Here is a 25,278-nt window from a genome sequence, read left to right on the forward strand (position 1 = left end):
TACCTCTAGGCACCTGCTTGGTAGAATGCTTTTTGTTTTCCTTTTTAAAATTTTTAGTTATTTTGTTCATATGAGTATTTTGCCTGCATGTATATCTGTACACCACTTGAGTTCCTGGTGTCTGCAGAAGTTAGAAGAGAGTGTTGGATATTCTGGAATAGCAGTAGCACATAGTTGTGAGCCATCATGTGGGTGCTGGGGATTGAACCTGAGTTCTTCGGAAGAATACCCAGTCCCCTTAACTGCTGAGCCATTCTTCAGACCTCAATAATGCTATCTTTACATAACTAGGAGCAATGTGGTCGTCCTTTTCTTCTAGAACCCACTCAACCTATGTGTGAAGATTGTGCAGGGGATCCGGGCCATGGAAGTTGACTCTAGTCAGTATTCTTTGGAACTGATCCAGTTGGTCCACGCTTGCCTTGACCAGGTAGGCTTAATGTAGTTATTCATTTATTTCATGTAGCTGCCATGTTTGCGGTATGACGTAGGTATGAAACACACAAAACCACATCTCCCTCCTCAGACTTGTCTCAGGATAAGCATTGGTAATTCATGGTATCTGTGTGCTTTAGCAAACAAAGCCTTACTTCATTCTACTTTTTAAAAGTTTTTTAAATATTTTTATTTTATGTGTATTGGTGTTTTGCTTGCACATGTTTGTGTGGCAGCGTCTGATCCTCTGGATCTGAAGTTACAGATCTGAAATTATAGTTGTGAACTACCATATGGTTTCTGGGAATTGAACCCAGGTCCTCTGGAAGAGCAGCCAATGCTCTTAACAGATAAGAAGTCTCTTCAGCCTTTACTTTTTTCTATTTTGGAAATATGTAATTGTAAGATGATTTTAACATCTAGATTGTGTTCCATTTTTTATGGTCCAGTTTTGTTTTTTGTTTTAAACAAGGTGCCGTTACCTATCTCAGGCTGGCCTGGAGCTTGCTGTGATCCCCCAGTCTCAGCCTCCCGAGTGCTGAAACTCTATACACCATCACACCTTGTAGGAAGATTAGTTTGATTTTATAAAACTACAAATGCTGGGCTGTGGTGGCGCACACCTTTAATCCCATCATTCGGGAGGCAGAGGCAGGGGGATCTCTGTGAGTTCAAGGCCAGCCTGGTCTACAGAGAAAATTCCAGGACAGCCAGGAAACCTGTCTCACAATAAACAAACAAACAAAAAACAACCTACAGTCAGGTACTATTTTAAATTCGGAACATAAAGAATATATATAGCCATTTTAAAGTTCCTTTACTGTGTATTGAGTTCTAGTGTTACTGATGGTATGGCCAGAAAGCCACCAGCAGCAGAATCATCCAGTTGGAGAGTTTTATATAGAAAAAGAAGATTCCTGGGTCTTACCTCAGACCGCAGAGCCTCAGAATAAAGCCCGGAAATCTCTCTTTACAAGTACCCGAGGCGACTCAGTGCTTATGTGTTAGGCTTTGAAAGTTGCTGTCTTAACTGAGTAGATGAGGAGGGCACATTATACAAATCCTCATCATAGCAGGGTTTGTCATAGCAAGATGATTGATAAGCATTAAACATGAGAATGTGACATAAGAATAAAGTCATTTTTGTGAAACAAAGTCTGATTATGACTGGCCAGGGACTTGCATTGCAGACCAGGCTGAATCACAAAGATTTACCTGCCTCCACATCGTGAGTGCTGGAATTAAAAGTGTGCTCCCCCACACCTGGCAAGAAACTATATTTTTTTATTATAGTCTTCTTGTTGTTTTAAAATTTTATTTATTCATGGGCTGGAGAGATAGCTCAGAGGTTGAGAGCATTGCCTGCTCTTCCAAAGGTCCTGAGTTCAATTCCCAGCAACCACATGGTGGCTCACAACCATCTGTGATGGGGTCTGGTGCCCTCTTCTGGCCTGCAGTCATACACACAGAACATTGTATACATAATAAATAAATATTAAAAAAAAAAAAAAATTTATTTATTCATATATTTTACATATATGAGTGTTCTGTCTTCATGCACACCAGAATTGGGAATCAGATCCCATTACAGATGGTTGTAAGCCACTATGTAGTTGCTGGGAATTGAACTCAAGAGCCTCTGGAAGAGTAGTCAAGTGTTCTTAACTGTTGAACCATCTCTCTAGGCCCTTTTTTTGAGAACTTCATATATGGATGCTACATCACCCCTGCCCCACTCTCCCCCTCTAATTCCTCCCATGTCCCTCCTCCCAAATTCTTGATTTCTTCTTTATTATTGACATATGTAAATATGTTCATGCATATATATGTACACGTGTCTATAACTTATGGAGTCCAGAGTCTAGGGAGAGAAGGATAACTTGCATTGGTCATAAAGTTAGCATTATTGGGCTGGAGGGATGGCTCAGCAGGTCCGAGTACTGGGTGCTCTTCCAAAGGTCACAGGTTCAATTGCAAGGCAAGCACCACATGGTGGCTCACAACTATGTGTTACTCCTATTCCAGAGGATCCAACACTCTTGTCTTGTACGTACATGTGTCTAGGGCTGACCACTTGGGTTTGAACAACCTATGAAGGAACTTGTTTGTGGAGAACTCATTGTTCCTTGTTCAGCAGCATTGACTACTGGTAGCTCTTGATGGAGAGCTGGGACCATGCGGACGTTCCCGTCCTTGTTGACGTATTAACTGATGGAGTCACTATGCTGGTCTTGCTCAGCAACCGTATTATTGAGAATTCATGGGTGCATTTTCCCTATTGTGTCTAGGAGACAGGATATATTAACAGGCATTTGGGCCTCTCGTTCTTGGAAATTATAATTTTAAAGATGAAAGTATGTACATATTGTTCTTTAGCTAACTTATCTACAAAAGTAAACTTCTTCATTAGGTTCCATACTGTCCGTTCACTGTAAAGAAAGCTAACCTTTTTACTGTTTAGGATCCTGAGCAGAGACCCACTGCAGATGAACTTCTGGATCTCCCCCTTCTCAGGAAACGCAGGAGGTAATCTACAAAGAAATCACTTCATCCAGAGATGGTTGACAGTACACGAGGAAGGGTGCTCTTTCCTTCCCCAGCACCCTGCTCTCATTGCTTAAGGGTACCTCCTCACTTTTACCTCTTTAACTATTTACTCTGGAATTGTCCTGATGTAACCAAGAGCTCTCTGTCCCTTCATATCTTTTATTCTACAGTTGAGGCATTAGTAGCCTAAGATTTGCATTTAGGTGCTTAGGGTAGGGGTTTTTCTGTTTGGAGACAGGACCTTGCTCTGTAACCCAGGCTGACATTAAACATGCCATCCTCCTGCCTCAGCTTCCCATGCTCTGAGATTATAGGCATCAGCCGATTTTTAGTTTTTTGAAGAACCTCCATACTATAGCATACTAATTTGTATTACCTCCATACTACAGCATACTCATTTGTATTACCTCCATACTACAGCATACTAATTAGTATTATCTCCAACAGTGTATAAGTCCTGTCTCACCACATTCTTGCCAGTTATGTTACTTTTTAGCTCTTTTGATTGGGGCAAGAAAATCTCCCCAGGTTTTGGTTTGCTGTCTTGGTGATGGTGATATTGAATTTTTCTTATATACATGTCATTTTGTTTCCTTTTTTATGTTTAAAGGTGTCTATTCAAATTACTATTTTAAAAATGAGGTTATCCCAGCACTCAGGAGGCAGAGCAGGAGGATCTCTGTGAGTTCGAGCCAGCCAGGTCTACAGAGCGAGTTCCAGGACAGCCAGAGAAACCTTGTTTACAAACAAACAAAAAAATGAGGTTAGGGTTATTTTCTTAATTGAATATTCAAGTTCTTCATGTGTTCAAGAAATTAGCCCCTTATCAGATGAAACTTGTCAGTTTTTCTCCTACCCTATAGGCTCTTTCTTCACTATGTTGTTTCCTTTGCTGTATAGAAGCTTCTTAATTTGATGTATCCCATGTTTCAGTTTTGCTCTTATTGCCTCTGCTTTGTCTTGTTCTTGTCTATGTTCTGAACTTCTTTTTCCTGTATTTTCTTTTAATCCTTTTTTTTTTTTTTTTTTTTTGGTTTTTTTGAGACAGGGTTTCTCTGTCACTTTGGAGCCTGTCCTGGAACTAGCTCTTGTAGACCAAGCTGGCCTTGAACTCACAGAGATTGCCTGCCTCTGCGTCCTGAGTGCTGGGATTAAAGTCGTGCACCACCATGGCCCAGCCTTCTAATCCTTCTATAGTTTAGGGTACAATGAAATTTTTGTTCCATAATTATTTTTTTCCTGGTTTTTAGTTGTTTTTTTTTTTGTTTGTTTGTTTTTTTTTTTTTTTAAAGTATTTATTTATTTATTATGTATACAATATTCTGCCTCCATGTATGCCTGAAGGCCAGAAGAGGGCACCAGACCTCTTTACAGATGGTTGTGAGCCACCATGTGGTTGCTGGGAATTGAACTCAGGACCTTTGGAAGAGCAGGCAATGCTCTTAACCGCTGAGCCATCTCTCCAGCCCCCTAGTTGTTTTGTTTTTTAAGATTTATTTATTTTTATTTTTTGTGTGTCTAATTGCATGTATGTTTGCACCACATACATACCTGGTGTCAAAGAGAACAAAAGAGGGCCAAAGATGGCCTTGGACTGGAGCTGCAGTCCACCGTGAGCTGCTATAGGGAGACAGGATCAAAGCCCTGGTTCCTGTCAGGGAAGCCAGTGCTCTTCACCACTGAGCCATCTCTCCAGTCCCTTTGTTTTATTTGTTTTTTAGGATATCTTTTATTTATTCTTTTTTTTTAAAGATTTATTTATTTATTTATTTATTTATTTATTAAGTATACAGTGGTCTGCCTGCATGTATGCCTACAGGCCAGAAGAGGGCACCAGATCTCATTTCAGGTGTTTGTGAACCACCATGTGGTTGCTGGGAATTGAACTCAGAACCTTTGGAAGAGCAGGCAGTGCTTTTAAACACTGAACCATCTCTTCAGCCCTTTTATTTATTCTTGTGCAGTTTAATACATGTATGCGATATATCTTGATCATATCTACCATCAACTCCTCCCTTTCACATCCCCAGAGGCTCCCAGAATTTCCCCCTCCCACCTTCATACCATCTCACTTAAAAAAAAAAAAAAAAAACTATTGAATCTTAGATACTCTTGCTTAGGGGACATTAGCTGGTCCTTTTGATCAGATCTGCACAGGTAGCTCTAACTTCAGTGAGCTCATTTGAACAACAGCCATGCCATGTCAAAAGACAGCCTTTCATAGCTTTCTTCCCATCATCTAGCTCTTAAATTCTCTCAGCTCCCTCTTCCCCAGTGTTTCCTGAACCTTGTTGTTTTATAATCAGTATTTCAATATCTAGGATTATGTGTTATACAGCCTATATGTTTCCATTTTTGTTCTGTGCATATTCAGGCACTATTATCATTTGCAATTCATTAAGCATGTTTAAATTTATATATAGCTTTTTTTCAACAATAAAATCATGGCTTTTATTTCTTAATTGAAATTTTTCAATTAATTTTTAATTAAATATTTTATTTTGTGCTTTGTAAAATATAAGATTCCGTATTCTAGGCAGAGAAAAAATAGAATGAAAAGTATAAATACAGTAAGTTGTGTAAAATACTCTGGGGACACAAATTTTATTTGGCTAGATTAGTGATTCTAGACCTGGCCAAGTTCTCTGAAGAGCTTTCAAAAGTTATTGATGCCCAAGAATTCTACACATAAATTTGTGTAGAATGGTGAGCCTGGCTGGAATACAGGTTGTGAGTAAAGAGAAAAATGGTGGGGACTCTTGAAGGTCAAACTTAGTTCACAAGACAGTGCACAGGCTGGAAAGATGGTTTCGGGGTTAAGCATTTGCTGCTTTTGCAGAGGATCTGAGTTCAATTCCAGCACTCACTTGAGACAGCTCACGGCCACTTGTAACTCCAGTTCCGGGTAATCTGACTCCTCTGGCCTCTGCTAGCTTCTGCATTCATGTGCATATATGTCCCCCCACACAAATAAAAATAGAATAAATCTTAAAAAGAAATAGAGTACAGAAGAATTGGGTGTTTGAATTAGAAGACAGTTTATGTGATGAGAGGGGTGCCTAAAGAAGTTGGACAGTAGAACTTGTATCCCTTGTTGGGTTAGGTTAGGACGTAAGGACTGATTGGGATTCTCCCAACCAAGGCTGGCCAGGAGGCGCTGCTGTGTTTTTGAGTCAGAAGGGAAGCGAAGCTGCCCAGAACCAAGGTAGAGAGATTGGGCAGGAAGAGTAGCAGAAAGGGTACAGTAGTTTAATATAATGTTGTATAGCAATGGAAGGCCACATCCATTGGGAGATCACAAGTTCAAGGCCAGTCTGTAGTATATAGGAAGACCCTATGTCAGGGGAGAGGAGAGAGGGAGGGAGAGGAAATTTTAAAAGGTGCTGTGTAAGAAGACTACAGAAATGGTATGGTGAAGAAAGGGAGAGGAGAGTCAGAGTTGACAAGAGTTGATTAGAAGAGAAGGAAGGATTGTCAGTTATAAAAATAGCAAACTCAGAAAGAAAAACTGGCTTGGCAGAAAGATAACAAGCCCAGGATTGGAGATGTGTTTGTGAGTCAGTGGGCAGACCAGATGGAGGGGCTGTCAGGGCTCCTATTCCAGTCTGGACCATTTCTCATACATATGAAGCAAAGACCTCAAAAGCTGCCACCTTGTATTTAACAAGACATACACTGTCAGGCCTGTGTAACTCAGTTGTGCAATGCATGCATATGGTTATAAGATTTAGTCCAGGAAATGTATTAAAGGAACATGGTTGCAATGTGCCTAGTATTTCACTCACATAACTTAATTTTTCTTTTGTTAGAGAGATGGAAGAAAAAGTCACTCTGCTTAATGCACCTACGAAGAGACCAAGGTAATGCTCAAGAGACTCTGGGAGTATTATGTGTCCTCAGTTCCTGATATGGGAGGCTTATTTGAGCCTATGCATTATTTGATCCCCAAAATCTGTGTGTCAATTTAGGAGCTACCATAGACTTAAATGTCTGATAGTCATTTCTTGTCTTTTATTTTTTAAGATTTATTTGTGTATGAGAGAGAGAGAGAGAGAGAGAGAGAGAGAGAGAGAGAGAGAGAGAGAGAGAGAGAGAACACGCACCTATATCTGTGTCTGTGTCTGCATTGTGTGCATGCAGGTGCCTTCAAAGACCAGAACAGTGCATTGAATCCCCTGGAGCTAGACTTTCATACAGTTATGAGCCACGTGATATGGTTGCTGGAAACTGTTCTCTGAAAGAGCTCTACACACCGCTGAACTATCTCTCCAGCCCCTACTGAGTGTTTTTGTTGTTTTGTATGCTTTTTTAATGTGTGTGACTGTTTTGCCTACTTGTATGTCTGTGTACATGTGTGCCTGGTCTCTACAGAGGCCACAAGGTATCAGATCCCTTGGAAATGGAGTTTGAGGTGTCACTGAGTGCTGAGAATCAAACCTGGATCCTCTGGAAGAGCAACTAGTACTCTTAGTTACTACGCCCTCTCTGGCCCTCAGATAGTCTTTTCTGAAGAGAAAAAGAAAGCCATAATTTCCCCTCAAAATAAAGTGGATGTTAGTACCATGATGAATGTTTTAAAAATGGAGCTGTTAGGGACTGGCTGGAATCTGGTCTGGCTGAGCTGTGATGAGGCCTGTTATGAAAAGAGGTTGGAAGAACATACTTTCTCATGCCAAAATTGGCATTTTCCCAAGGGAATAGTCTTTTTTTTCTTTTGTAAAAGAAACATACATCCCTCACTGCTCTAAAGATCAAACCAGGGTTTCATGCTTGCTATGCAAACACTGAGCTACACCCCAGTCTGATTAGAAACAACTTTTATGTTAAATATGCCTTTGTTGGGACTTGCTGGCAGGTCAAGCACTGTGACTGAAGCACCCATTGCTGTGGTAACATCACGAACCAGTGAAGTCTATGTTTGGGGTGGTGGAAAATCTACACCCCAGAAATTGGATGTCATCAAGAGTGGCTGTAGTGCCCGACAGGTGTGCGCAGGGAACACCCACTTTGCTGTGGTCACTGTGGAGAAGGAACTCTACACTTGGGTGGTAAGTAGAGTAGGCTACAAGCCCCATTGCGTCTGGACTGTAGGCGTCTGTTAGCTGTCCTTGTGCTGTAGGAATGAGACGGGCGATCGGACATGAGCCCTGTGAGAGCAGCTGTGGCTGTGCAGTTTATCATGGAGCTCCACTCCTAGGGCGTAGTGGTCACCTAGTAATGGTTTCTGGATAAATGGATGAGAGGAAAAGAAAATTGAGAGAACCTTGGGTTTGGGTTCAGAAGACTGGACTGTCTGTCACGGACAACTAGATGATTTCAGCTATGTCAGGTACTCGTGTTCTGTGATCCTGAGGTTAGAGCAGCTAGTACCTGTGAAATAGCTTTGTAACAAAGGAAGGACTTGGCATCTCAGAAAACCTCCCAGTCCCTCATCATGAATGAAAATAGCCAAGAGTTTCCCCTTGTTGTCCTGACTTTGGGCTCTGTCTTTCAGCTTTTGTTGTTGTTTATTGTTGCATTTTTTTTTTGAGACAGAATCTTAACTCTGTAGCCAAGGCTGATCTAGAATTTGCAGCCTCCCAAATGCTAGGGTTCTAGGTATATACCACCAATGTGTTTTCTGCCTTTTCCAGATCTCCAACTCTCCCCACCTATAGTACAGCTTCCATCCTTGCTACACACTTACCAAATGATCTATAAACTGCTAAAATAAACACCCTTCGTCCTGACCTTGGTTGGCTTCTCTGTAACACCTAGTGCAATTGACTGTTCCCTCCTTGAGGTTCTGTTTTGACTTGACTTTCATAATAGCTTGTGCTCTTGGCTTTCTTTTCTTTTTAAGATTTATTTATTTATTTTGTTTACAGTGTTCTTTCTGCATGTGTGCCTGCAGGCCAGAAGAGGGCATCAGATTTCATTGCAGATGGTTGTGAGCCACTATGTGGTTGCTGGGAATTGAACTCAGGACCTCTGGAAGAACAATCAGTGCTCTTAACCTCTGAGCCATCTCTCCAGCCCCGCTCTTGGCTTTCTAGTTCATTGCTGTGCCTTCTGTAGGTGCATTTCAGGCTACTTGCTACTCCCCAGCCCTGCCCTGATCCTGTTTTCCTCTCTGAGGGAGCTCTTCTGTTTTTCTGTGGCTTCAACTTTCTTCATAGGTGCGTTATGTGAGAGTAGACTATGAGTAATTGTAAAATGTTAAAAGAATAAGTGATTTTGCCTTGTCAAGGGATGACCTTGTCCCTTAAAGAATTAGCTTGAGGCAGCTGCCTGAAATGGAATGAAAGTAATACCTTACAACTATTTATTAAAGGGTTTGTACCTGAGTCGGTGCATGGAGAGATTGCTGTCTCTATGAAACTGTTGCAAAACCATGAGAACTGTTCTCATCACTGTGTCCTTGATAGAACCAAATTCTTTTTCCTTATTTTTGTTTTCTTTTGATATAGCTATAGTCTTTTTTAACTGTTCTGTTTTAAGGAAGCCGACCAAAGTTTATAAAACTTCTAGTCCAGGTGGTTTTCAAGAGGTTGTACTCATTTAAAAAGTGTTCTAGTTAGTTTTTGTCAACTCGACACAAACTAGTTACCTGGAAAAAGGCAACCGCAGTTGACAAATTGCCTCCATCAGATTGGAATATTGTGGGGCATATTCTTCTGCTTTTAGTTCCTGACTTGAGCTCATACCCTGGCTTTCCTTGATGATAGACTATAAGCTGTAAGCCCTTTCCTCTCCAAGTTGCTTTAAGTCATGGTATTTATCACAGCAGCAAATTAGAACAGAAAGCAATCAAATTAACTCTATAATGAACTTTTCAGCATCACCCATAGTTAAACATGTAGTTCACCTTATACTAAAATAATGACAAAATTTGAAATTTGTCCTGATGCCTGATGGATATGAATCTGGATGTGTTTTAAAGTCTTCTTTACCTGTAGGTAGGGGTTTATATTAACCTTTGAAATGCTTTATCTTACCAAGGCATAGTGGTGAACACCTTTAATCCCAGCACTCAAGAGGCAGAGGTAGGCAGCTTGCCCAGCCTGGTCTACAGAGAGTTAGTGTGAGGACAGCCAGTGCTATACAGTGAAAACTATTCCCCTTCCCTACTTGTTTTTCTTCAGAAGTTATGTTAAAGATTAACTTTTATTGTAAAAAGTTAAGACTGCACAAGATCTCTTTTTTAACAGAACATGCAAGGGGGCACTAAACTACACGGTCAGCTAGGACATGGAGACAAAGCTTCCTATCGACAGCCGAAGCATGTGGAAAAGTTGCAAGGGAAAGCTATCCACCAAGTGTCATGTGGTGATGATTTCACTGTTTGTGTGACAGGTAAGCCACTTACAAAAACATCTTGAGGACATTTAATATGGGACTTTGTGCTAATGCTGTGCAATTTTAGTTGAGATTTTATGGCAAAAGACTACCAAAAAAAAAACCCCAAAAATGTTAAGCAAATATATTTATTAATAACAACATTCCCAAGCCTGGGGAGAATAGCTCAGAGCACTTGTATAGCAGAGGCAAGGCCATAAGTTCATTTCCCAACACTAAGACAAACAAAAGAAACTTCCCAGGTTGCTATGATGTGTAGTGATGAGCAAGGAGAAGAAAGGTGGATAATGGAGAAGATGTGAGATAGGAGAAAGCTACTGTGTGTCCTATTTAGGCTTTGCACAACACAAAATCAGGATAAAAGTTATATTTAGTTTTGATCTATCATACTTTATAAGTCCTCAGTATTTTTTCTTTTCTTTTTCTGGAGGCAGGGTTTCTCTGTGTAAAAACTTGGCTGTCCTGTAACTTACTTTGCAGACCAGGCTGGTCTCGAACTTACAGAGATCTGCCTGCCTCTGCGTCCCGAGTGCTGGGATTAAGGCGTGTGCCACCACTGCCTGACTTTGGTTTTGGTTTTTCAAAACAGGGTTTCTCTGTGTCACAGCCCTGGCTGTCCTGAAACTCATCCTGTAGACCAGGCTGTCCTCAAACTCACAGAGATCTGTCTTCCTCTACCTCCCAATTGCTGGGATTAAAGATGGGCACCACCACCTCCTGGCTACTTTTTAATCTTATGTATATGTGTATATCGGAATGTGGATTTGTGCACAGGAGTGTAATACTTATTGTGAAGGCTGAAGGAGGGCCTCAGATCTTACTTAAACTGGGCTTATAATTGTGAACTGCCCGGCATGGTTGCTAGATACCAAACTAGGGCCCTTTGGAAGAATAGTACATATTAACTTCTGAGCAAACTAGTCCCATCTTTGCTGTTTCTTTCTGTCTACAAAACAGGGAAGGCTCCAGGAAAATTTGAAGATCATTTAACATGATAATCCTAGAATCTCCATTACAATAATACAATACATGGTTCCCTATCTACAACAGCTCTGCTTGTTTATGTGGGCTAGCTTTCTGACTTCTGATATGATCATGTCTTGTGTGACACCATTGGCTAAGGTAGTCCTCATTCCAGCTCTGCCCAGCTTTCTGATGGGATACTAAGTCATTTCTGTGATGGGTTTTCTTTCCTTTTGCAGATGAGGGCCAGCTCTATGCCTTTGGATCAGACTACTATGGCTGCATGGGGGTGGACAAGGTTTCTGGCCCGGAAGTGCTAGAACCCAAGCAGCTGGACTTTTTCCTCAGCAATCCAGTGGAGCAGGTCTCCTGTGGGGACAATCATGTGGTGGTTCTGACCCGGAACAAAGAAGTCTACTCGTGGGGCTGTGGTGAATACGGTAGGTGAAGCCGGCTTCCTTCCACTTCCTTCAGTGCTCCTCATGATTTCAGTCTTTGAGCTCCTTTCTTCAAGGCAGGTTAATTCAGAAAGAGTTTTAGAGCATCTTTCTGGAGAAGAACGCCCTCGATATAATGACTGTCATTCTTTTGTGTGTTTCAGGACGACTGGGTTTGGATTCAGAAGAGGATTACTATACACCACAGAGGGTAAACTGAGAAACAGCTTCTTCTCTAGCCTGTCTAAAACACAGTCTCTAACCAAAAGGACATCCTCTCTCCCGACTCTCATAACAGAGTTTTATTTCTGAAGTCTTTCCTGTCTAGGAGACTGATGATCTAGGGTTCCTGATTTAGCCCTATGTGGTCTTGTCATCTGACTAAATCACAGAAAATTGAGAAAGTGGATACAGCTATTATGGACACTGGAGTCACATCTTACTCAGATATGAAATTAAAATCAGCACATAAAACAGAAAGTGTCACAGTCAGCTAAATCTCCTTAAGGAAGTGACATGTTATCTGGTACCCCAGCTTTCCATTTCCGTGGTTGAACACCAGGTGGAACGGTCTTTGCTTAGAGGCTGTGCAGTAGGAGACATCATATCTGATTACTGTCTCAACTGCCAGAGCTGGCACTGGAAGAGGCTGCCAGGACCTGAGTCAGCTAAAGGCACATGCCTCAGGGCCCAGGCTTATCTGACACTGGAAGGTTAACTACCACTATCTACAGTGCTCTACCATCCACGGTTGCCAGTTTGTATGTGTATCCTAAGGATTAAATGATGCATATAGAGACAGCCATTCCTCTGTGAAAAGAATCTGAGGGCCAAGGTTTCACACATATCCATGGTCCCATCTGATACCCTTCGTTCTCTAACCCTGACTTACAAACTGTAGAAGGATACAGAAGTCCTAGCTGCTACCTCTGTACACTGTCTAAAAGACTGAGATGTTCAGGGTGCCATGTTTCTTTCATAACTATCCAAGAGCCTCCATGTCTGAAGACAAAGCCAGATAAAGATTGAAGCTCCCCTTCTCCCAAGCTTATCTGCAGTCTCCCCTCTATAGACTGACAGGGAACATCTGTTCCTTCTAACTGGAGCCTTTCCCTCCATGCTGTAAAACTGGAGTGCCATGTTAGCAAGAGTGACCTCCAAGCTGTTGGGCAGCATGATGATGAAACTTGAGGGTTCTTTTCTAATATGAATTATATACTTGGGATTTTTTTCCCAACTTTTTTTCTTGCAGGTAGATGTTCCAAAGGCTTTAATCATTGTTGCAGTACAATGTGGCTGTGATGGGACCTTTTTGCTCACCCAGTCAGGCAAAGTGCTGGCCTGTGGACTCAATGAGTTCAACAAACTGGGGCTGAATCAGTGCATGTCTGGAATCATCAACCATGAAGTGAGTGGCCCTTGAGACTTTAACCACATCAACAGAATTCTGGGTTGGGATTTTTTGACTTAAGAATAAAGTGATCTCGGCCGGGCGGTGGTGGCGCAGGCCGGGCGGTGGTGGCTCATGCCTTTAATCCCAGCACTCGGGAGGCAGAGGCAGGCGGATGTCTGTGAGTTCGAGGCCAGCCTGGTCTACAAGAGCTAGTTCCAGGGCAGAAACCAAAAAGCTACGGAGAAGCCCTGTCTCGAAAAATCCATAAATAAATGAATGAATGAATGAATGAAAGAAAGAATAAAGTGATCTCACAGACGTAATGTTCAACAAAAGAAGCCAGCCACAAAAGAGCATATGATTATATTGTGACGTTCAGGGACAGGCTAAGTGAGCATGGTGCAGTAGTCAGACAGAAGCTACTTCAGAGAAGAGAAGTGTAGGTCTTCGTGGGGTTTTGTTTTGGTTTTTTATCTTATTGTATTCCTTTGCTTTGTTTGGGGACGGGTCTGAATCAAAAGTAGGAGAATTGCCTAAGTGGCCTCTGTCTTGATCAGGGTGGTGGTTTTACAAATGTGTTGGTACATAGGCTAAATGATGGTGCATGCCTTTAACTTTAGCACTCAGGAAGCTGAGGCAGGAGGATCTTTAGTTTGAGGCCAACCTGGAGTATGTAACAAGACCCCTTTAAAAGCCAAAGGCGAAAATCCCACAAATGCTTATGTGCGGTAGGTTTTACAGTTCCACCTCAGCAAAGCTGGCTGCAGAGGGTAAAGAGAGTTCAGATTTTATCTTTTTGTTTTCAAGACAGGGTTTCTTTGCTTAACAGCCTTGGCTGTACTGGAACTCACTCTGTAGACCAGGCTGGTCTCAAACTCAGAGATCCATCTGCCTCTGTCTCCCGAGTGCTGGGATTTAAGGTGTGTGTCACCTCTGCCCGGGAGGGACAAGAATATTGTGCCAGTGAAAAGAAGTATTTCTGTATCTCTGTAGATTCCTGACTTACTGACCCCACATAAACTTACGAAGGGTAACTACCATTCCACATCTTTAGGTTGTGTTTTTTTGTTTTGTTTTTGTTTTTGGGTTTTGGTTTTTGGTGTTGTTGTTTTTTGTTTTTTTTTTTTTTTTTTTGGATTTTCAAGACAGGGTTTCTTGTGGCTTTGGAGCCTGTCCTGGAACTAGCTCTTGTAGACCAGGTTGGCCTTGAACTCACAGAAATCCACCTGCATCTGCCTCCTGAGTGCTGGGATTAAAGGTGTGCACCACCACCGCCCAGCCAGGTTGTGTTGTATCATGAATTTTTGATATTTCTAAAGATCAAATCTGTTCCCTGCCCCTCCCCTTCAAATGCAAAAAGAAAAAATAAAAAGAAAGAAAAATCAAGTAAATTTACAGTTCCCTAACTTGATGAAAGAGTTAATTTGTATGTGGTGTCTGAAGTCCAGTCTCAGGAGAGCACAAACTCAGGGTAAAGACTCAGGGTAAAGTGATAGTTTGAAAGGCATCTTCAAATTTGCCACTTGATTTGTGGTTTGTTAAGATGCAGATTTGTTGTGAACTTCATTTACATGGGTTTTTGTTGTTGTTGGTTTTGGTTTTTCTCTGTGTAGCCCTGACTGTCCTGGAATTCTCTCTGTAAACCAGGCTATCCTTGAACTCAGATACATCTCCTGAGTGCTAGTATTGAAGGCATTCACTACCACTGCCCTGCTACATGTTTTTTGTTGTTGTTGTTTAACAAAAAGAACCAGAGGAATATGTGTTATAAAATTTTGTGAAACACTACCTAGTAGGTAAAGTTAGATCATAATAACTAATTTCTTTGTAAGCTGAAGAGCATATTTACCCTGCCCTTCCTTGTTAAAGAGGCAGAGCGTGCAAGCAACACAGATACAATTATTCTGTCCTTAGATCATAATCTCCTGAGATGTAGAGTTCTTGTGTTGCATGCTTTAATTCAGAATGTGGGTTTTATACTCAGAAATCCCTGCTTCTTATATCAAATTCTGATTCTGTACTGAGCTTATTTCTTATGTCCTGTTGAAGATGGGAAGCTATGTGGCACCCTGTCTTAGCAGGATTTGTTTGAAAGCCTTTTCCATCCTCAGCCTGCCCCACCCCCACCATCACCATTGTTTGCCTTATGAGTCTGTTGCTCTGTGTTTTACTTGTCTCAGGCATACCATGAAGTGCCCTACACGACCTCCTTTACCTTGGCCAAACAGTTGTCCTTTTACAAAATTCGTACCATTGCCCCAGGCAAGACTCATACAGCTGCTATTGATGGTAAGTTGTTCAGCTGTATCATATGCCTTCAAAGCTCAGGATCTTTTGTGCTGTGAAATATTAGCTTTCTTAATAATCCTCTTAATGCATCTTCTGACTTCTCCCTAGTACTCAGTATTATGTTATTAACAAATTAGGCATTTAAGCACAGATTTTTAAAAAATGATTTCTATAAGTACAAAATGAATGTGCACTTTAATAAGAACACCATACTTCCAGCTGGAGAGATGGCTCAGTGGAGTGGTTAATAGTGCTTACTTGCTGGTCTTCCAGAGGACCCAAGTTCCATGTCCAGCACCCAGTTTGGATTGCTCAAAAGTGACTATAACTTCAGCTTCAAGGGATCTTAAACCCTCTTCTTACCTCTGAGGACACACCTACATGTGACATACACACAGACAGGCAAAATATATATACATATATATAGAGTCAATAAATAAATAAATATATATATATAGTGTGTGTGTATATATATATATATATATATAGTCAATAAATAAATTATTACTTGTTTGTTTGCTGAGGCGGGGTTTCTCAGTGTAGCCGGGGCTGACTTGGAACTTGATCTGTAGACCAGGCTGGCCTCAATCTTGGAGATCCTCCTGCCTCTGTCTCCTGAGTGCTGGGATTAAAGGCATGCACCACCATGCCCAGCTATAAATACTCTTAAAAGAACAAAAACCATATTTATGATCGGCACCTATTGAAAGTATTCTAAATTAAGGGTAGTACCCTTTCTCTGAACTAAGGTAGCTACCCACACCTCAGTTTGGTCCCAGGAACCTACATGGTAAAAGAGTTTTGTTCCCTGAAAGTTGTCTTCTGACCTCAGTTATGGCATGTTCATCCACCTATGCATGCACAATAAATAAATTGCTTTATTTGGGGGGGGGCGGTTGGTGTTTTGGTTTTAATATTGTTTGAAATATTGGAAAAATGCTATGGTCAGTTAGAGGTTCTGATTGATCGCACTGCTTAGATACTCTACCTCAAGGTCATCTGGGTAGCTTGATATTTCTGTCTTCTAGTGCATGGAGCCTGCATTGCTGTATCTTCTCTGTTTCATGGGTTCATTTGTGATTGGCTATTTATTTTTGCTTCTCCCTCAGAACGAGGCCGGCTGCTGACTTTTGGCTGTAATAAGTGTGGGCAGCTTGGTGTTGGGAATTACAAGAAGCGCCTGGGAATCAACCTGTTGGGGGGACCCCTTGGTGGGAAGCAAGTAATCAGGGTCTCCTGTGGCGATGAGTTCACCATCGCCGCCACTGACGGTGAGTCTGTCTATACTTTGTTCCTGCTTTCCAGACAGGTGGCTGGTTTAATTCTGATTAGGAAACAAGGTTTTGTCTAACTGGCATATGTCCAATGTAGCAAATTTTTTACAGGCCAGATTTCTAGATAATGGCAGGTTAATATCCTAAGTTCAACTGGTTTTTTTATTTGGACATTTTTGGTAAAGTATCTCCAGAACTGTTGAGTACTTCTGTCTGTCTTGTCCAGTACCATGTTGGTCCCGATCAGCATTGGCTGGGTATGTGGGAAGAAGCACATAGGCCGTCTTCCTATAGCACATAGGTGCTGTGCTAGAGACGTCCACCTCTTCTCTGTGAACCCATTCCTTTACACTCCACTCTGTTCCTCTGCAGGCTTCTCAGTCAGCGCCATCCTGAGCTCTCCATGCTGTGTTCCGAATATACCCAACAACTTCTTGCTATTATCCATACTTAAGTGGTCTTTGCTTCCACCTTTTCTCTTTTGTGGTTGATTCTTATCATAACCTCAGAGGTCCTCTTAAATACCTCCTGCTCTTACGGCTTGGTACATCAGTCAGGCTTGCACAGCCCCTATGACCAGGACCTCTTCTACCACTGTCCCTCTGTCTTACTTTGCCCCTGAGAACCACCTCCTCTGGTTGTGCAACCTTGCTCTTGCTCTTAAGTCTGCCTGGAAACTCGCTCAGTCCAACTAGATCGCTGCTCAGTGTCAAAGAGCGCACCTCTGAGCACTGTCTGTCAGATGGTGAAACGCCATCCCACTGCTACTCATACCTTCGTGTTGCACAGCACCCCACTTGCCATTGTCTGAAACAGGAGAGAGCTGTTCCCTCGGTGTTGTTATTCTCCCCACTGACGTCACTGGAGCAAGGAGTTGGCTTTATGTCCTGCCTCAGACAGCTTGAGCAACATTTGCTGCGAAGTAGATTCTCTTACTTGTTGGAATGAAAGACAAGTGAACGAATGAACGGCAGACATAGAGGCAGTGGTCATTTTTACCAGGGTGGGATCAGGAAGAGTTTTAGGCTCTATAGAGAGAAATATTTAGCTTTTATTTAATCTGGTACTTACTAGGACATCTTTCTAGTTCCAGAACTAGGCAAATAGTGTCCTATTAATCTGCTATTTAATTTTTTCCTAGATAATCACATTTTTGCCTGGGGAAATGGTGGCAACGGCCGCCTGGCAATGACTCCCACAGAGAGACCACATGGCTCTGATATCTGTACCTCATGGCCTCGGCCTATTTTTGGATCACTGCATCATGTCCCAGACCTTTCTTGCCGTGGCTGGCACACCATTCTTATTGTTGGTAAGAGTTTCATATATATGGAGTTGGGATGACTTGGGCAGGACTGACATTGTTGGAAACAGAAGTATCCTGAAGCAGAGGCTGCAGAGGCTGCTTTTTCAAGACATGTGCTGGATGGAGATGCCATACAAAGTGATAGAAACAGAACAGTTTTGTTTCCCAAGTTAGTCATCTGTTCTTCTCTATTGGATTGTTTTGTGTCAGGGTCACATAGTTCAGTGTAGCCTCAAACTCAGTACTTAGTAGCCAAAAATTACCATGAGTTCCTGATCCTTCTGCCTCCCCCTCTTGAGCACAGGCTGATTTTTTTTTTTTTTTTTTTTTTTTTTTTTTTTTTTGAGACAGCATTTTTCTATGTTGCCTTAAAGCCTGTCCTGGAACTCTGGATCTCACTCTGTAGACCAGGCTGGCCTCGAACTCACAGAGATTCATTTGCCTCTGCCTTCTGAGTGATGAGATTAAAAGCATGTGCCACCACCACCTGGCTCAGTAATACTTTTAAAAGAAAATTTCCATGTTTGCAGAAACATTACTTTGAACTCCATGATAAGAACCTTGGCTTTTATAAATCTTAGTGCTGCTCCATCCTTGACCAATTTAATCAGGTTTTGGGGTTGGATTTAGGGATTGTTACTTTGTAAAGCTTCCTGGCACTTCCAGCAGAGGTAGAAAACTCCCACCCCAGTACTGTGTGTACAGTAGCTCAGGAAATGTTTCACTTCTGAGACTAACTTGTCAATAGTAAGTCAGAGATGCCAGTGACCACTTCCTCCCTGCTCTGTCTCCCTTCACTCTTCCTGCCAGTGTCTGTATACAGTGCTTACCTACTGAATATTTTTCCCCAGAGAAAGTATTGAATTCTAAGACCATCCGTTCTAACAGCAGCGGCCTGTCTATCGGAACCGGTAAGTGGGTTGGAGAGCTGTGATTAGGAGGGAAGGTTGTATTGTGGTGAGTGTTGCTGCTCTGACACGGTTATCAGGGTGATTGTGTCTTCCACGCCTGCATCAGCTGTGGAAGTGAGGAAGAGGCTTGCTCCTCATTGTGATGTGAAATCTGTATCCACCATCCCTTGAGACTTTTACTTCCATGGCATTCCAGGTATTCTAGTCTTTAAAAATTTACAGCCCTTTGAAGGCAGAGGCAGGTGGATTTTCATGAGTTCGAGGTCAGAGTGGTATATATAGCAAGTTCCAGGACAGTCAGAGCTACATGGTGAGACCCTGTCTCCAAAAACCATACAAAATTTATGTTCAAAATAGGCCCTCAGAAAGAAAAGTCATTTTAACCTTGAACTTAGGAAAGTCAGCCCAAGCCCTCTATTAGCTTCCCAGCTATAGCTCTCTTCATGGTTCTCTAGTACCTGACCCTGAGCCAGGAAAGAAGTCATGTGTGTGCCGATGTTTCAGAATTTACCTTGTTATTTTGTGGAAACTTAAGAGGTGTTTGGCTCAGTGTTGAAGAACTTTTTACATAAGGCAGATGCTAGTGGAAGATACTGCTAGTGAATTGCCTGCCAGACACACACTAGGATTTGGAAAACAAACATGAATTATGGTGATCATAACATAAAAATACCTTCACGTAAGCCTGACATGGTGGCACATGCTTATAATCCTAGCACTGGGAAGATATAGCAGTAAGATCAGAAGTTCAAGGCCATCCTCAGCTACATGCTAAGTTTAAGGCCAGTCTTTATGTCTAGAGATTCTGTCTCAAGAATAAAAATTTATAAACTGGGCAGTGGTGGCGCACACCTTTAATCCCAGCACTCAGGAGGCAGAGGCAGGCAGATCTCTGTGAATTTGAGGCCAGCCTGGTCTACAAAGCAAGTTCCAGGATAGCCAAGGCTACACAGGGAAACCCTGTCTCCAAAAACAAAAGAATAAAAATTTGGACCCACAAGATCACTCTTGGAGTAAAATCTCATGCCGCCATTCTGACAGCCCGAGGGCAGTGTGCACATGGCACACAGACACACGCAGGCAGAACACTCACACACAAAATAAACCTTTTTTGTTTTGTTTGTTTGTTTTGTTTTGTTTTCCAAGATAGGGTTTTGCTATAGCTATCAAGCCTGTCCTGGAACTATCTCTTGTAGACCAGGCTGGCCTCGAACTCACAGGGATCCGCCTGCCTTGCCTCCTGAGTGTGCCACCACTGCCCAGCTTTTAAATTTTTGTTTGTTTGTTTGTTTGTTTTATTTTTAAAATTTTTTAAAAATCTTTTTTTTAAAACAATTTTTAACAGTTTAGTGTCAGATATTTGTCTGAACACTCCACTTTGTGCAGCTCTAGGAACTTAGAGGATTGGTGGGTTGGTCAGATGGTCAGTCTCTTTGCGGCATAGAAAAGCTCTCTCCTTTTGTGCCACATCTACCAGCGGTTCAGAGCTCCAGCCCAGGCGGCGGTGGTGAAGAGGAAGACAGCCGGCGGGAATCTGAAACTCCAGATCCAAGTGGAGGCTTCCGAGGAACAATGGAAGCAGACCGTGGAATGGAAGGGTTCATCAGTCCCCCAGAGGCCGTGGGCAACAGTTGTGGGGCTAGCAGCTCCTGTCCTGGCTGGCTTCGGAAGGTAACAAATACTTCAGAGGATGAGTCTGTAGCAAGAGTCAGTAAGGGTTGCGTGGGTCTCCGTTTCTTGTGCCTGCTAATTTAGACAGGAGACGAGGCTTCAGGCTCCCACCTGGAAGAAGGCACCACAAAACTAATCCTGTTTTCATTAATCCTGTTTTCATTTCACAGAGGTTTTTTCTGGTTTTTTTTTTTTTTTTCTTTTTAAGAAAGGGTCTTAGTTTGTGGCCTCAGGCTGGCCTGGAACTCACAGAAGTCCACCTATCTCTGCTTCCCAAGTGCTGGGATTAAAGGCGTGTTCCACCAGTGGGCCCAGCTTCTTTATGCCTGTATTATTAAAGTGAATGTAATAAATTTGTGTAACTTACCTTTTTTATCTTGGTAACCCATCTTAAAGATATTTTTTATTTTTATTCTTTGAAAATTTTGTACATTCTATTTTGGTTATATTTAATTCAGTCTTCTCCCCCAACTCTTCCCAGATCCAGTCCCCCTTACTATGAACCCAACTTTGTCCCCTCATTTTTTTCCTAAGCCCATCAGGTATAGTGTGTGCTGCCCATATACTCTTGGAGTGTTGTTAACCTGCAGGAGCTACCCTTCAGGACTTCTGACTCTCTCTCAGCAGCTAGCAGTTGTGGGAGGACTTTCACTAGAAACAGGACTTCATTCCCGCCTTCTTCACGCCAGGGCTGGGGCTGGCTTGTGCTTGCACAGCTGTCACAGCTGCTGTGAGCTTCTGTGTGCAGCCGCCCTGTTGTGTCCAGGGGGTCATCACAGCCTGTGGCTCTTACAGTCCTTGTCCCTCTCTTCCGCTGAGCCCTGACCCTGGGAGGAGAGGGAGAGATGTCTCATTCTCTACACATGGCCAGTTGTGTGGGTCTCTGTGTTAATCTATCTACTGCCAAAAGAAGCTTCTCTGATGAAGGTTGAGAGAGATGCTGGTCGGTGAATAGAAGAGTAAGTCATTAGGAGTCAGTTTAATACTTTGTCCATTTAACGAAGTAGTAGTAGTTAGTAGGTCCCCTAGGGCCTATAAGCTATCTATGCCACATTTTTGGTCCCAGTAACAGTGCCAGGTATAGCATTCAACTTGTGGTGCGGGCCTTAAATTCAGTCAGAAAGTTGTTGGTTATTCCAGTGATATTCATGCTGCTGAGCATGTGCCAGGCCAGTTGTTAGTCACAGTTAGGTGGTTCCCTTTCCTCTGCTGGTGTACATAGTAACTTTCAGCAATTTGGAAAGCTCACTGGTAGGGATAAGACTTTCAGGGGAGTGCCATCTTGGCTTCTCTATGTTCTAGGACTCAACTATGTGATGTCTTCAGCAGTAAAGTCTTTTTTAAATACAAGGACTCACTTGTATCCCCCTGGCTGTCCTAGAACTCATTATGTTGATGAGGCTGGCTTTGAGCTCACCTGCCTCTGCCTCCCAAGTGAGCAATGCGGTCTTACTCTTAAGTTCTAGAGGGTAACCAGGAACACTGGCCATAGCCTGTAATATGGGGCTGTATGGACCCTCACTTGCCAACAACTCAAAGGAGGTAACCCATTGCTAGCACTGGACCTTTTGTTTGTTAGCCTGTAGTATCTAGGAGGGGCATCATTGCCCCATTCTAGGGTAACTCTATACAGAGGAGGATAACAAAAGTCATTAGGTAACTTACTATTGTGTGTGCTTCCTAAGTATACACAGATAAAACAAGTTTAAATACTGTTGGAGTGTACCTGTGCAAAAATTAAGCTCATGGATTGATTATACACTGTTTGTAGAAGTGAACTATTGGGCAGTTGAAGTGCCTTACAATAGAAATACAGTTTATTAAAGATAAGATACAAGCCAGGCGGTGGTGGCGCATGCCTTTAATCCCAGCACTCGGGAGGCAGAGGCAGGCGGATCTCTGTGAGTTTGAGGCCAGCCTGGTCTACAGAGCAAGTTCCAGGACAGGCTCCAAAACTATAGAGAAACCGTGTCTCAAAAAACAAAAGAAAAGAAAAGAAAACTATTTTATATTAAAAGATGGAATTTATATCAGTAAGACCTTATTCTTTCAGAAAATAGATTGCACAAAAGCAGGTGGACGAGACTGTCTAGTGACCACTGTACTGGTGGTTATTTCTCAGTGATGAAATTGAAATTGCTGATTTTTGGTGTCCTTAACCCACCTCTTGCTTTATTCTCCTTGCGTCAATTACTAGTATGTGCAGCATGGCCAGCAAACATTTACAGTTTATGGATTTTTTTTTCCTGACTGGCCTGGAACTCTCCATGTAGACCAGTCTGGCTCCAAACTCACAGCCTCTGCTGGGATTAAAGGCATGCACCACCACGCATGGTGGAATTTTTAGTTTTGTACAAAAGGGTGGTGTGTTGATCTTCCAGTAGGGCTTAGCTGGTCAGCTGAGGGTAGAGAGCAGAGGTAGCAGCACGCCTCCAGCCTCAGCCTCCTGACCCACTAAACAGTGTGTGGAGAATTGTGTTGGGGAAATGAGTCAGCTACAACTGCTCTTGAACTTGAGTCTGAATTTTTATCACTGAAGAAAGGGTAGCAGTTTGTTTCCAGGTTAGACAATACATGTCGTTAGCCACCACTATTCTGTCCCACTAGAGGGTGCTGATGTCACAACAGAATGAAAGAAAAAGCTACAGGGGACTTGGGAGACTGTAGACTGCTGCAAACACACTGATGAGATTCTTTCTTGCTGACCTAGGAGCTGGAAAACGCAGAGTTCATCCCCATGCCTGACAGCCCAACTCCCCTAAGTAGAGCATTTTCAGAGTCTGAGAAGGACACCCTGCCCTATGAAGAGCTACAAGGACTCAAAGTTGCATCTGAAGTTCCTCCAGAACACCAGCCCCCAATAGGAGCCTGGGTAACTGAGTTTTCTGTCTTTAACCTCAACTAGGTAGATGGTGATTGTGAGTTCTTAGGTTCTTCTGCCTTTACCATGTCTTCTAGTTCATTGGGCCACACCACACTGTCTCTTTAGAAGTTCTAAGAGCCACTCTCTACCTGTTAGCATCAGAGGGTTATTTTCCCCTCTTCCTCAGAAGTACCAAAACCGAACTGTACATTTCCAAATTAGTCTTTTGTTGTAATGGTTTCTTTGTTTCTTTGTGAAACAAATTCTGTAGCCCAGCCAAGGATGGAGGATGACCTTGGAATTCTCTGCTACTCCTGCCACCACCTCCTAGATGATATTACAGGTGTGTGCCACACACCCAGTTAGGCAGTACCGAGTATGCTACCAGGGCTTTGTGCATGCTAAGCAAGTACTCCACGAACAGCCACAATCCTAGCCCCCAGACTCAGTTCTCATGGCACCGTGAGAGCTAGTTGAACTAAACATAAGAAATAATGCCAGGGCCTGGCATGGTGGCACACACCTTTAATCTCAGCATTTGGGAGGCAGAGGCAGGTAGAGCTCTGTGAGTTTGAGGCCACAGAGTTTGGCCTCAACTCAGAGATCCACCTGCCTCCAAGTGCTGGGATTTTGACTCTGACCTACTAAAAAGTGTATAAGGAAGAAAAATCAGGCTAGAATAGTAATTGAAAGCCTTCCCAGGAGAGAGGTGACAAACCTTTAAAACTTGAAGGTGAACTTTCCCCTTGCTGTGCTGTCCGTTTCCTTCAGAGAACTCTCTTCAGATCTCTTCTACAGTGTCACCAGCTACATTTTGTGAACCATGTCCTGTGATCAGAACTTGTTCCAAATAAATTCATGCTTTTTTCCTCACCGCAGCATTTTTTAAAAGAGCATGTGAAAACATGAAGATTTTTTGCAAAATCCTCCCAAATAGATGATTCTTACTGTAGACTAATGAGGTCTAAGCACCGAGAGTTCCCTTGTCCTATTAGTACCAAGTGCAGTTGAAATCCCAGCATTTTTCTGTTTCACTGGCACCTCTTCTCGTGTACATTTGTCTTGCTGTGTTGGTTAAAGTGAAAGCTGTTTGCACGGGACCATGGCAGATCCTCCTGCATTCTCTCTCTCCTTGTTCGCAGCCGCCCCGACTGAATCCTGCAGTCCCGTGTGCTGGGAAAGCATTGGCCTCGCCCTCCTGTGCGTGCAGTGCTCTGCAGGCGGAGGTCGAGAGGCTGCAGGCTCTGGTGTTAAAGTGTCTGGATGAACAACAGAAGCTACAACAAGAAAACCTCCAGATTTTTACCCAGCTACAAAAGCTGAACAAGAGATTGGAAGGAGGCCAACAGGTGAGAGCATTCTTGGAGAGTAATTGAATTTCTCAGTCTGCTTTGAAAGTTCACAAACTGTAAGGTACTGAGTCAACTTTGCCCTTTGTAATTGCCTGTCTCTTAATGATGTGACTCTTGGCCTTGATTCCAGGAGCCTTGGACCTACCTGGTTCGGGTATCTGGATTTTATCATTTTTAATACCTAACTTAGTTTTCTATTACTAGTTATTTGTTTTTTCTTTTACTTTTATTATGAAAATGTCTAAATATTATAATGAATACCCCTATGCCTACCATATAGGTTCACTAATTATTAAAATGTCATTCTTTTTGGTGTTTATGTGTGTTCATAATTACTTTAACCATTTTGTTTGTGTATTATTTTGTGCAGTAGTGGAGATTGAACCCAGTGTCTTGCACATACACGAGAGGCAAATGATCTACCACTGAGCTACGTCCCTAGCCCTGGCTGATTAAAGGAGATTCTAAAAATGATGTAGGACTGGGGAAATGGCTCAGC

At 42.5% G+C, this 25,278-nt stretch overlaps 1 protein-coding gene across 2 annotated transcripts in view; it reads left to right on the forward strand.

Annotated features, from left to right (window-relative positions):
- Nek9 (NIMA related kinase 9) overlaps positions 1-25,278 on the forward strand; it is a 39,109-nt gene that overhangs the window by 9,582 nt on the left and 4,249 nt on the right. For both annotated transcript variants that reach the window (XM_057782509.1, XM_057782510.1), the window contains 15 exons: positions 320-430; positions 2,897-2,961; positions 6,792-6,842; positions 7,838-8,030; positions 10,173-10,317; positions 11,523-11,723; positions 11,885-11,931; positions 12,973-13,128; positions 15,294-15,402; positions 16,512-16,673; positions 17,818-17,988; positions 18,834-18,893; positions 20,371-20,564; positions 23,275-23,436; positions 24,570-24,776. In XM_057782509.1, coding sequence (XP_057638492.1) covers positions 320-430; positions 2,897-2,961; positions 6,792-6,842; positions 7,838-8,030; positions 10,173-10,317; positions 11,523-11,723; positions 11,885-11,931; positions 12,973-13,128; positions 15,294-15,402; positions 16,512-16,673; positions 17,818-17,988; positions 18,834-18,893; positions 20,371-20,564; positions 23,275-23,436; positions 24,570-24,776 — 2,034 coding nt within the window. The remainder of the gene's footprint in view (positions 1-319; positions 431-2,896; positions 2,962-6,791; positions 6,843-7,837; positions 8,031-10,172; positions 10,318-11,522; positions 11,724-11,884; positions 11,932-12,972; positions 13,129-15,293; positions 15,403-16,511; positions 16,674-17,817; positions 17,989-18,833; positions 18,894-20,370; positions 20,565-23,274; positions 23,437-24,569; positions 24,777-25,278) is intronic.

Source organism: Chionomys nivalis, chromosome 10 (assembly GCF_950005125.1).
Source record: "Chionomys nivalis chromosome 10, mChiNiv1.1, whole genome shotgun sequence".
Taxonomy (NCBI): Eukaryota; Metazoa; Chordata; class Mammalia; order Rodentia; family Cricetidae; genus Chionomys; species Chionomys nivalis.